Genomic DNA, 13,862 nt, shown 5'->3' with positions numbered 1-13,862 from the left:
TATGAAAATGACTGATAGTGATAAATGAATGATATTGCATGTACATGGAATATAGAAAAATGTCCCAACCAGACTAATGGGTGTCCAGATGTTTTCTGAGTAATTTATAAGATTTAGTTGTAATTACAGAGAAGTTAGGGATAGCAAAGGGCTGGTAGCACATTCTACGGCTCGTAGTATCCTTCCGACATAGGAAAATTTTTAGTTCTGTTTCTGTATGCAAATATAAGTGATTTTGAGATCTTAGCTAAATCTGAATAGTGACTCTATGAATATATCTATGAATATCTGCACATTTTAAAATTGCAAAACATTTACTACTAAAAAAATAAATAATTAAAAAAAGAAGCTCTTACATTTTCAGAAACTTTACATGGAAATTTTATTTTAATTTCTCTCTCTCTTTTTTTTAATTGCTTATCATACACATTTTTCCTTGTACTTTTCCATAAATATATATGGACAAACTGGACATTAGACACTAGTACAGGCCTAGAATAAAGGTTCATGAGCAAGAATGCATTTAAATACAATTTAATGCAGTGCATAAGCATTTTACAGGGTTAATATACATTATGAACAATGAATTTTGTCAGGTCAAAAATGCATTTGGCATGTAGAAAGAGAATGTTACCATCCACCCAGATCTCTTTGGAACATAAATAGCACCTCTAGCTAATAAATGATTGTCAAAACAAAACAAAACAAAAAGCCTAGCCAATATATTCAAGTAAAAACCATACAGTGTTGCGAAATACAAAAAGGAAGAAAAAAATCTGTTAGTCAACAACAATGGCTACTGCATGTTGAATTATTGCATAGCAATACCAAGTTCTATTGGTAGATTGTAGACATGGTAAACTTTCCACGTAAGCAGTAAGTGGAAAATACACCTATGTCACACTTAAGGAAGGGTATTTATTTAAATGCTTTATGTACCACTCTGAAAATTTTCTCAAAAAAGCTTTAAGGTAGAATGTTTTAAGAGTCAGAGACAAATGTAGACATTTCACTGACTTGCCTACTTGCAGACAAAATAAAAACAAAATGTGGAAAAGATACAAAAAATTGTCAGTTTTTTTATAGCCTCGTGTTCTGGAGAGTTTCCCATAATAATTTTATGGGAGTATTGTTTGCAGGGACTTTAGTATCCTCATTTTCCATAGTTTTTACAAAAGTATCATGTCCATCACTATTTCATATGATCTTGACCTTCAGAAAAAAATCAGTCTACATTTTACAGTCTATTCAGAGATCAAGTAGATAATACTTCCACAGCAAAACCAACCAACCAACATCTCTACAATGGAGGATTTCTGCAGTCTAACAACAATGAAAATTCGCAATTATTTTAAGCCAACTTTGAAGTGAGTCATGATTGAAATATTAGTGTTACGGAATATTTCAGTTTTCTGAATGAATTTCTAATATAAATGAAACCACCAGGAACTGAGAAATAATAAAATATACTCTTGTAGAAAACATTTAAAATTTTCTGTCATTTGCTGCAGTCTTTTATCTGTTTACAAATATGTTTATCAGGCACAGTATGCAACTTACTCTAAAACATTATATATATTTTATATACACACAAATATATATAATATATATAAATTAGAGTTGTATATATAGGGGAATACATATATACACACATACACATGTGTGCGTCTATATTCCCTTATATATATATTTTAATATGTACATTCCAAAAGACACAAACTAATTGCTCTGGAAAGAAAAACAAGGAAAAAAAATAATAATAATAAAAAAGGATTTTAAACTGTTGAAGGAAGGCTTGAAAGGAAATAGATAATTTCCTTAGGGGTTGAACAGATTTGATCAGATATATATTCAAATATATCCCCTATATTTATAATCTACATTCAGAATGGTTTTTGTTTGTTTTTGTTTATTTACAGACTATTAAAACAATACATATTGTGCGTTAACTTAAGAACTGATTCATTAGGAATATTATGCAGGGATAGCTAAATTTGCCAGTTGCAACAAATCCTGCATTTGCTGTTTTATATCTGACATTCCTGAGATTTGATATGGAGAAAATAAGGCTGAAGCCTCCACTGCAGCCAGATCATTTCCAATGTTTCATAAAGTTCTTTCATTTTGATAGTTTGTTTATATTGGCTTCAGTGGACTCTGTACTAGGTCCTAGAAGGCAAGAATGGTTTGCAGACTAAAAAGAGTATCTCTGAAGAAACAATCATCTCTGTTTTTGTAAAGAGGATATGAACAACAATCATTTTTCCTTGGCCCCGGTGCAATGTTTTGTGATCATCTTCCCCAACTACCCCACAAAGAGAAAGAAAGTTAAAATTCTGTATGACTTCTAAATCAAATAATTTTATTTATTTATTTTTAGGGGTGACGAAGAATGTGAAGTATTCTGTAATACTTTTTAAAACTCTGTGGATGTATTAATGATGTAATGTTTCCATTTAGTTGATTCCATTAATTCAGATATCGGGGGAAAAAAAAAAAAAAAAAAAAAAAAGGCAGCTTCATCTCACAGAAAGGGCAGTAGACTTTGGATACTTAAATGACACTTTTTACACTTCTTTTTCTTTTTATGACACTTTGAATTTTTACACCAGTTCAGTAATGTAAAAACTATACCAGTATGGCTTAATTCATACTTACTAAAAACTATTCCAATTGATTCAAAGAATTTGGTCATCAGTATGCACTGCCTTAGAATATAACAGACTATAACTGTAAGCCAAAAATATTGGGGAGACTTTATAACAATCTGTATGTTTTACCACTATGCTTTTGTTAGCTGTATTCTTCCAGGGTCATGCAAATCTCCAAACTGTAATTGAGAGGTAGATGACAGAGAAAAAAATGATTTGCAAAATAATAACATACAATTTATGTTGAAATTATATAGCAATACTTATGCAAATTGTGATTTAAAAGGTGTCTATACATGCAAAGGCTTTTAAAGTATATATGCACAAATATCAGAAAAGTACCCGCTCCCCCAAAAAATCCAGAGAGCCTTGTTAAAATTGATGTCATCTCTGATAATAATAAGTATTTTTTAAAATTCCCTTTATATCCCTCATTGTGAGTAGAAAAATAGTAATCTATAGAGAAACTAACAAAAATTGCCAGTTTTGTTTTAGGCAAAATTGTCAGTATCAGTTACAGCAAGTTCATCTAAAAAAAAAATGATAATTTGCTTTGTTTAATGAAATCCTGATGACTGCACCCAATTTAGCTATGTTGTATCTGTAGGTTACCAAATATCTGAATAATAACTCCCCACAACCATACAGACCTGAAAGTAGCAAGTGAAAAACATTACTCAGGCAATTGAGGAAAGACAATGAAAAGAAAGCATTTAACAAAAGTCAGTACATGCCAGGTCCGAGATCTTTGTGTCACATCAGAATGGAAAATTGGGGGTGGGGAGAACCTTCAAGAGCAATGAGAGTGGAAATGAAATTATAAAAATTGCAATTAGGTATGCATTTCTAATGGGAAATAAAATCAATATGATTTCTACATTGGTAAAACTAAGTAAGATTAATCCTGATTCTTAAGTGAGTATACGATGCATTGTTGCTTCATGGAATCTTTATGAACAGTTGTACAAAAAACATTTGAAACTCCTCATTTGCCAGCACAGCTTGTGACTCTTTACAGACTTCTCTGGAAGAAACAATTATGTACACACTGTCAAGTGTTGTTTTTTTTTTTTTTTTAAGTACACTGGATGCTGGCATGAAAAAAAAAATAATTAAAATTAATGTGAATTTTGAATCACGAAGTCAGTGAAATTGCTGTCATTAACTTCAGCACCAAGTAACATTGAATTTATTCTCATAAGGAGAAAGTAAATAAAAAACAAACAAACAAAAATCTATTTGAAGATAACTTTTTCCAAAACAGTTCACAAATCACACTCCTGAAATAAAAGTATTGCAGTCTAACTACTTATGCTACAACATTTCTTATAAAAAAAAATACTTTTGTGAACTTCAGGGAGATACAGAACTGGTAACAATTGCAAGCACAGTTGAATGGTGAGAGGTGGCAAGGGTGAACGTTTGTTCTTGAACAAGTACTGAGAATTATTGGTGAGAAGTCTTTCTCCAGAGTTGGAAAGGGCAATGCAGAAGAACCCTCCAGCTACTAGAGAAGTATGCTGTCAAAAAAAACCTAAGGAGATAAAAGTACCTGGATATGTAGTCTGAAAGTGTTTGAAATTTAACCTTGATGTTAAAAAGGAAAAATATGATTGATGTAGGTTGATCAATCTCCTTTCCTACCAATTTTAAGATTTTGGCATTACTTGATTGATCAGATACAATTAAGATGATAATTTAACTCAGTGACACTATGGCAGAGGTTTGAAGAGGCTGAAGTATAAAGGAGACTAAGACCAACTCAGGATTTGCTTGCATTGACTGACAGAGACTACAGACTCCGTACTGCCTAACAGATGCATGTGGTACATCTTCAAATTTGAGAGCACATTTCTTGATTGTAGGGCAGAGGCATCTCTTAATCTTGACCCTGCAGTGGTCCACACTGGAGGCTGAGGTAACTAAAAGAAACTAGGAGGATTTAGAGAGACAGTGTATAACCAGGTCTCATTCTGAAAGCAGAATTATGATCAAATGAGATGCAGTAAAAATTAGTGCTAGTAAGAATGATATTCAGCGGGTTGTAAGCAAGTTATACTCATTTTGAGACTTTGCTGCTTAGTATAGAATTGATGCAAGGCTATTTGTTATTATTATTACTTTTAGAAATAAGAGAAATAAGACCTACATATTCAAAGCAATTGCCTCTTTAGAACCTGTTACTTGGAAGACATATTTTTTTAATTCCAGGCAGTGTTTGCATAGATATGGTTCCAATCTTCTTCATCCCACTCTGGATTCAGAATTCCATAATACTCATTGAATGGCTCAGGTTGGAAGGGACCTCAAAGATCATGTAGTTCCAACCCCCTGCCATAGGATGGGATGCCCCCACTAGATCAGGTTGCTCAGGGCCTCTATATCAAGTGTATTCTGATTTTTTGTTTTGTTTTGTTTTGTTGCCAGTTTTAAGAGGAAAAATAATGAAAGAGGTGTAAGGAAATGTTTCACTTGAGTCAGTTCACACTTCATATTGTTTCAGTTGCTTGTTACAGCATTTTACCTTATTATATGACTAAAAATTGTATATTGGTGAGTGGTGGTGAAGCAGCTCTTTCATTCGTAACATAATTGACTGGTAATAAAAGAGCAGGAGCTCTGCAGAGGGTTGTGTTTATATAAATTTTGATTTCCTCTGAGACAGTAACATCATTTTTGTTACTCATGGTCAGGTGTGTCTATGGCTCAAAGAAGCTTATTTTTCCCTTATTTCCTATGCCACGTGTATTCTGCAATCCTACAGAGAACAGGTTAGTTGCCTGCATGTTTCCTAAGAGCCTTTTTGCCTTTTTTTTATCATCTTTCTTCTGAGTCTCTTATTTACCCAACAGCAACTTTTAACAGGCTTAAATCAAAAGATGACACTTGCTGTCTTCTACCCTGTATTTTTAATCATTTTTTTATTTTTTTTTATTTTTTCCAAAGAGATAATGAGCACCTCAGTCATTTTGGCTCTGCCTCTATATTCAACTCCTTTCAAATAATCTCTGCCTTCCTACCACTTGCTGTCAAGAACAGAAAGAACAGAGTGATGTTCCTGATGACTACTCTTTAGCTGAAGTTTCAGTTCATCTTTTGCAATCCAACATTTATAACTGATATTCCTAACTGTATGAAAGTTTAGTGTTTATGAAACTCTTCCTCTCTTTCTGATTCTGGGCATGTAGGGCCTTCACAGACTGGATCCTGGAATTCACCCATTAAGCCCATATAGCCAAAATCAGAGAAATGCTTTTACCTCATGGGGTGTTGGCAGGACTACATCTTGGAAAGAGGTGCAATGTATTTATTTCTTCTCTGAAACAGAGGGTTGTCAAAGGAACTGGAATTTTACTGAGATTAAATCATTCTCCTTTACACAGTTCACTGCTCAAATCTGAGCATGTAACCCTTATTTTCTCCCAAAACTCTGAAATGCAACTATTTTCTTGCTGGTGTACCTACAGAACTTGTAGGAGGTGTTTCATTTTCCTGCACATAATTAGGTAAAGACATTTATTTCTGTACCATGTTGCCAGTAGATTCATGATGTCTCTTCCCCAAAACTGCTGAGATAATGAAAAAGATCAGCACTACTGTGGAAAATCATAGTAAATATGATGATAACCCTGCAAAACAGAGGCAAGCACTATCAATATTTTTAGGACAAAAAAAAAAAGGAAAAAAAAAAAGAATGAAATTAATTGTATTGAACACTATTCTTAAGAAACTGCTCTCTCAAAAGCAGTAACATCTGCTAGTTTTTACTATTCTTCTTTTGTTATTGGCACTTCAAAGTGTGTTTAAAACATCTGTCAGTCCAACATATTTGCAACTTTTTGAGATTTAAAAGAGGGCTAAAATGAAAGATATTATTTTTTCCTAAACTGAATGTATGTGTATCCTGCATAAACAGTGCATGTTTTAGGAATCAGACCCTTAATTTTCACAACGTCCCAAGTATTTATATACAACTCTCCAAAACAAATACCACCTTTCCTTACCTACAAATAGAATAGAAGTACTTTAATTTAATACCTTCAGAAGATTGCAATGCTAAATCATTTTTGTAAAGTAAAATTTTAGGCTTTGTTTTCCTTTACATAAATGATAAGGAAAAATTGTGTACATTTTAATTGGTGTAAGTGAATGTGTGAAACCATAGACACAAGATCAAATACCCTGCACAAAAAACTGGTATGTTGATACAAAGCTCCCAGACTGGCACTGTCAATGTGCCTTGCAGCATTCTTGTTTAAACCAGCAATATGAAAAAGAAGTAGCTTTTCACTAAATGCATGGGAAAAGGAGATGAGAACTAGTATGAAGTTACCTGTCTGCAAGGATCAGGATCAGTTAGACCTTACATCTCCTCTTAGGAGACCATCAACCGATGACTTGCCAATAAACCCAAGCATTTACACTGATGTCACTGCCATGAAACTGATTCAGGCCACAAAAGCCAAGGGTGGCCTGGATCCTTTTAACATCAGCAGGTTAAATCTAGTCAGCAGGGTTAATCTAGTCCCTGTAGAAAGAAAGCTTCACAGTCTGGTCCAGTTCCTTCGACCATACAGGAATATGCAACTGAACAAACTAATTGATGCTCCTGTTAGCAATGTAAATCCTGGTTCAAAATTGTTTCATTTAGGTTAGTTCAAATTAGTGAGCCGTGTTCAAATGTATCTGTTGAAGTACAACATAGCCACCTATCACAGGAGGAAATAACCTCCAGAACGTATTCTAATTCAGCTGTTTATTGCATTTTAGAGATGGTACCCACCAGTTGTTTGTCTTCCAACCTTAACTTTTATATCCACATTATAATTCTTTATACAGGCATAATGTATATTTTGATCTAGTGGGCATACAAATGAGAAAAAAAGTTTCCATTGTGCTTCATTCAGGTACTCCTGTGTCCTTTGAAACAGACCTTTGAGCTTATATTGTTTTTTGACATAAGTGGTAAGTACAGTTTGGGCAGATTTTTTTTTGCAGACATTAACAATAAGGATGAACAAAAAGTATCCTCCCATATAAGAGTAAGAGATACTTTTGCATTAGATGTATTTTTGAAACAAAACCGTCACTGGAAGTCTTATGTGTGGTTTACCTGACTCTTGATTGTCCAGAGTCATAGTTTGGATGGGCTCATTGCATGGAGTCACTACCTCTGCAACCTCAATTTTGTATCTCTGAAATAAATAAACTGTAGATAGTAATTTAACTTGGAGTCTTGCCATGGGGCAAAAATCTGTTCCCATCCAATATTGTGACTGATCATTATTACCAGAAAACCTGGCCTGTGTGTTGAAGGCATATTTCTAATGGAAGTCATAAATGTTGCCTTCTGAGCTACATTGCAGATTAAATATTGGTTTCTCTTTCTGAAGGATCTTCAAGAGCTTTGTCTGCTCTGCTGGCAGCATCTTCGTTCTCATTATTTGTTAATGGCTCTGCCTCCTTCGAGTCAGTGTTCTTCTCAGCTTTCTGCTTCTCATCTTCTAACTTCTTTTCTTTTGCCAAAAGCCTATAGTTAATGGCATTGCCAATGAACAACCAGATGCTGGCCACAATCACAATCACTCCACAGACAAAATACATGTATTGATATTCACCAGTAACATCCACTAACCAACCTGGAATAGAAAAACAAGAGGAGAGAAAAGCATTTTTAGAATAGAATACTCAATACAATCCAAATATTTCTCTAGGAAAATATTTATATATGGCCTGGATTTGAAGTTGGAGCAGAAAAGCATTTTCAATGCATTCAAATTCTATAGAACACAGAGTGGACCTCTAACAAAACCTGTATTGGTTAAACTACCGATTGTCACTGGAATCAAACACAACAATAAAATATTGAAGAATGAAATAAGTAAAGCTTAATGAATAATGACAGACAGTTTCAGTTCTTTCATTTTCGTTCTTTCATTGTCTTATTATTTTATTCACCTCCTAATTTTGTTTCCTATTGTTTTGGAGTGACTGTCTGACACTCACAGAAGCTGCATACAGACAATAGGATGAGGAGGAATGTGCCTTCTTAGGCTGCTGTCACTGTGAATCCAGTGCTTGCTTTTCATTTTTATTTTCCAGTGAGTGAGATAGGCTTGTCCCTTCAGCCATCATCTTCAGCTGCTGAGTTTTGATGAAGCCTGTACCTTAAAATTATATTCACAATTCTCAGATTAGTTTGGTCACAACAAGGAAAATAAAATCTAAGTGTGGTTCCACTTTATGAGCCATTCTTTCTGATTTTTCCAACTCCCTAATCAACATTTGTACATACCCAAGTATTTAGCTCTGAACTCAGCTACACTAGCACTGAAATTCAAAAGATAACCTGTCCATTACAATGTATCTATTTAGATGCTTTTACTGGGTTGCAGCCATAATGCCATAATTCACCTGAGACACATTTACAAACCATCAAACTATTTTAGTCTTTTCTTTATTTCACAAGCCTAGTATTAGGAAAAACTCAAGTAGCACTGCAAGTGTATATTTCACCTATTAGTGTAAATAGTACTATTTACCAGTTTTTATCTCTAAACAGTCTTGCAAAACATTAAAAATGAGATTCAGCATAGTATTTTAAAGGATATGAACTAGCCGAAACTGGAATTTAGCTTTTCCCCATTGTCTCTATTTAACAAAAGAAATCAATTACTCATACAGTTATAGCACAAATGCATGCCTTTCAAAACGTCTGCAAACCTAATATATTGAAAAATACTCACATATGCTATTGCAGCATTAATATTAGATTTGATATCCTTAGAGTTAATATTAATATCAATTCACAGCTGGAATGAAAAGGCTGGACTCTATAACTCACAGGCTCACTCCCCCCACTAGGTGGCATAGGAAGAGTCTGTGTGAGAAGAATGCATTTCTTCTGCCATTAACACAATGAACTCATATGTTAAAAGACGAGGAAAATACGGAATATCTTGTGGACTATTGAACATTTACTTTTACACATATTATTTTATTGAAGTAAATGGAATAGCTTTGGCTTATTTAAAATTTCACTCAAGAATGCTATTTTCATACAGATACTGAGAATAATCCTTAAAATACGTGGACGTGTGTAATGGCTTTTAGGCACATATGGTCTTGCTAACCTTTCTGGCATTGCTTATTTGTGTGTGGTGTATGTTCACAGGACTGGGAATCTCAGTATCTTTGTGGTTTTTTATTGTTGGGCTTACACTGCAACACATACACACACATTTAACCTATACTTTTTAACAAGATTTGAGCATCTATGTCTTTAGTCTTTTATATGCTAAGAAACCTTATGATTATAAAGCTCACTAACAGCATTACTAAATACTTACCAAAAAATAAACTAGCAAAGAGAAAATAATCTAAGAGAAGATGCTTTTCATCATTTTTGGTGCCAGAAGCCCCAAAATTACAAATAGCTATACACCAAGCTATACACCTAAGTTCCTTTTGAGATCTCCTTACTTACAGTGAAAAGAGAAGTCAGTAATGTTAAGATCTTCCAATCCAGGCAGGATGATTGAATTGTCTTAAACATATCTACTGGCTATAGAAACAGGCTGAACAACTGATGATGGTTGGAGGTGTGGTGTGAAGTCCATGCCAGGGCACAACGCTCCACAGCACAGCACTTGGAACCCCGCCTGGGCTGGTGAGCCTGCCCCTGTCCTTTCCAGCACCTCTCTACTGGTCTCTTCTGTCTAGATACACAAATCCTCTTCATTCAGAAAAACTAAAGTTGCTACTTTAAACGTACGCATGTGCTCCTCTAGCTGTGATGAGGTTGGAGGTTTTACTGAGATCTTCATAAAAACTGAGCAGTGGATTTGATCAATTCAGGAGAGTAACAATTGTGCTGCTGAAAAACAAAGCGGAACTGAATACATGTAAATTAAGGCCGCAAAGATAGCACTAAGTGCTATCAGGAAAGCATACATCTATCACTCGGATTTATGGGCCAGTCGAGATATGCTCTTAATCTATCTATTGCATATGCATGCAATACACCTTTAGATTTTCCCTTGGGTCTGAAACTGTAAAGTGCAAAGTTAATAGATGTAGTGCAGTGTTCCTATAGTGCATTCCTAGTCACAGAGAAAGTGTTACATAACACTAGGTACAAGTTTTATATTAATTCAGTACTAAACTGCAAAGATTATGCTGTCATGTCTGGAAAAAAAAATAATAAAAGAAATTCTTACCTCCTAGAGGAGGGCCTATGAGCACAGGGCAGCATTCCACAATGGTGACCAGTCCAACCGCACTGGAAAATCTGGCAGCCCCAACGAGGTCCATCAGTGTCTCAAAGAGAACACTGCTAACCATTCCAAATGCAAACCCAAAAAATACAGCATATATCACCAAGCCAGTGTAGTTTGTTGCCAGAGGACACAAGATATGACAAACGCCATTGTAGAAGACGGCAAAACTAAAAAAGTACTGGATCTTTGGCCGGATAAATTTGGAGTTTGCTACAAGTCCCATTGAAGGCCTAGCAAACATGTCTACAAAGGCTAAAATAGATAGTAAAAAAGCAGCAGAATATTCATCAATTCCCTTGTGCTTGGCATAAGGAGCCAAGAATACTATTGGAGCAAAGAAACCAATAAACATAATGACATTTCCTGACAAATAGATCAGAAACCCTCTGTGTTTGAATAGGGATAGATCTAGGTATTTATTGATAGTTTGCCAAAAAGACTTCTTGTTGTTTTTGTGCAAGGTAGAATCTCCTGTGCCTTTTTCAACATCTTTTTTCACAGGAGGGATTGGTTTTGGTCCAACAGGTCTCATAAGTGACCCAGCCACACAGCAGTTCAAAAGAAGTCCTCCCAGAATGAGAAAGCTTCCCTTCCAGCCAAATGCATTAAAGAGGAATTGATTGAGAGGTGCCAATGTGCTCAAAAACACTGGACTTCCAGCCATGGCCAGTCCATTAGCAATGGGACGCTTTTTATAGAAATACTTGCCGATCATGGTCAAGGCAGGTTGTAAGTTGAATGCCAAACCCAGACCTAAACAACACATAAAACAAAGTATTATTGCATGCCATGCACTAAACAAAATATATCATACATTTGCCAAGCTATTTTTAAAATGACCAGTATCTAATCTAGTGATTTTCAGTGAAGATGAAAACCAACTAGCATAAGAGAATGAAAAATGCAACTTCTTCATGGCTTTCCGTGTGTGTAAATGCCAAGACTATGTCACAGTGATATTCTGTCATTTCCCCATGTAGCATTGCAATAAAAGCCCAAATTCCTTGCTGTGTTTCAGCAATGATAGAGACAGTGGAATGACAGAGGAATGATGGTGTCAGTGCCGTGACTCTCTGTTTTTTATTTACTAAGCTATAATTCTCTCTTGGCTCATTTCACAAAAGTTATTAAATGTCATCTCAGCTACAATGAAAGTAGGGTGAATTTAAATGCGTAAATCTCCTCACTTTATATTTCCCAGCCTATTTAAGATTGAACTTGTGTGTAAAAGTAGAATTTAAAATGGCTAATTCTTTTGGAACACGTTCAGCTCTACTTCCTCAGGTATTGAAGTCCCCACTAAAGGTGGAAGAGTTGCAGAAGAGGGCGACAAGTATGGGAGCTGACCACACATCCACATCAGCCAAGTGCATGAGCTGCACCTCCAGGCCTTCTCTCCACATTAAGACGTCTAGGCAATAAAGGCTAAGTAGCTATGAAACTGCTTGATGGCACAGGAAAGAAGTATTCTTCTCCGACAGACCCATTCCTGGGCCCAGACTTTACTCTTTAACTGGGAGCAAGTTTAAAATGTAGTAAATTAGAACTTTAAAAAAAAAAAATTGAAAAAAGGAGGAATCCTTTAGGCCCAGTGTAGAGAAAGGTAAGCTGGAACACAAGAATAAGTATTATTCATTCATTACATGCCAATATTTCACCTCTAATCTCATTTGCCTTCCTTATTCTGAGGAGATAGTTCTTTTAAGGTACTTCTGGTAAAGAGGTTACTTAATTTACTGGCTTTATGACTACTTTAGTTCATCGCTTTTGGCAATATCCATGTCTTTAATGACACTTGAATAATTTTATTTGGGGTTTGACTTGGATTTTAAACAGAAAGCCATTGAGCTGAAAGTTGTCATGTTTTCTATGGGAGTATATGTATGTATAAACCTACAGAAAGCTGGGAGTGGGTTTTTGCATTTTCACTAGAATTCTGCTAGCCTCTGCCATCCCATTTGACATGTAGTGTGATTGAAAGCTAAAACAATGAATGTGAAATTCCACACAAATTACTGTAATAAGTGCTGTCACAAGCCAATCAATTTTTATACTATAATTACAGTGAAGCATGGAACAGTACATACATACAACATCTATTGAATAAAATCATCAGTTATTCCTGGAATATCCTATGAAATAATTTAACATCATACCAGCTAATTTAAAAAATTAGGTAGTTCAGCTAGCTAAAGTGAACTGATCTTGCTACCTTCTTGTTTTGCATTTGTACAATGCCTTGCACAGTGGGTTCTTGCTCAGTAAGGTAAAACAGCATGAGAAAAAATAAAATATAATAACACATTTTAAGGAACACTCTTACCTCCAACGACCCCAATACATAGATAAAGCTCCAAGACGCTATTGCAGAAAGAGGAAGCAATCATGCCAAATGAACACAGGATACCCCCTGCTATCATAACTGGCCGGCTACCATACTTATTGACCAAAATGCTGCTTATGGGACCTGTTGGTAGAAACAAAAAAACATTAGCAGGTAACAAGTAACTCCATCATACATGTCATTTTCTTCAGGATATGTTGGAATGTTTTACTATTCCATCCTACAAAATGTTTAGCTGTTTCTATGCCAATTTGTTGAACAAAAACTGTTTGCGGACACACAAGCCTGGATATGGATATATATACTGCCTCCATGACAATATAAATATTGATTAGTCATGGAGATGGATCAAAAGATTAAAGACATCAGACAAGCAAGAGGGATTGTTACAGTTCACAAGGAATCAATACTGAGATCAGTCAATGGAGGTTTTGAAAGTGCAAGGACTGAAGAATTTCACATATGAGACGGATATCGAAACTCCAGTTAACAGAGCAGAGGGAATCTCCAGGCACGCAAACTAACAGATCTTGTTGATACTGTAGCATGTCTTGGACCCCTACTTAAAACTACACATAGACATAGAAA

The 13,862-nt window shown here is 35.1% G+C and overlaps 1 protein-coding gene across 4 annotated transcripts in view; it reads right to left on the bottom strand.

Moving 5' to 3' along the window:
* Positions 1-519: 519 nt before the first annotated feature.
* The window catches only part of SLC16A7 (solute carrier family 16 member 7), an 86,432-nt gene continuing 73,089 nt past the window's right edge, over positions 520-13,862 (bottom strand). For 3 of the 4 annotated variants that reach the window (XM_040552070.1, XM_040552059.1, XM_040552088.1), the window contains 3 exons: positions 13,254-13,397; positions 10,871-11,683; positions 520-8,290 (listed from right to left, as the gene is read on the bottom strand). In XM_040552070.1, coding sequence (XP_040408004.1) covers positions 8,019-8,290; positions 10,871-11,683; positions 13,254-13,397 — 1,229 coding nt within the window. In that variant the 3' untranslated portion in view covers positions 520-8,018. Of the gene's footprint in view, positions 8,291-8,314; positions 8,819-10,870; positions 11,684-13,253; positions 13,398-13,862 lie in introns of those variants that run through there. The other variant, XM_040552077.1, reaches the window with a different exon arrangement.

This window comes from Cygnus olor, chromosome 1, assembly GCF_009769625.2.
Source record: "Cygnus olor isolate bCygOlo1 chromosome 1, bCygOlo1.pri.v2, whole genome shotgun sequence".
Classification (NCBI taxonomy): domain Eukaryota; kingdom Metazoa; phylum Chordata; class Aves; order Anseriformes; family Anatidae; genus Cygnus; species Cygnus olor.
This window is presented reverse-complemented; position numbering and strand designations above follow the sequence as displayed.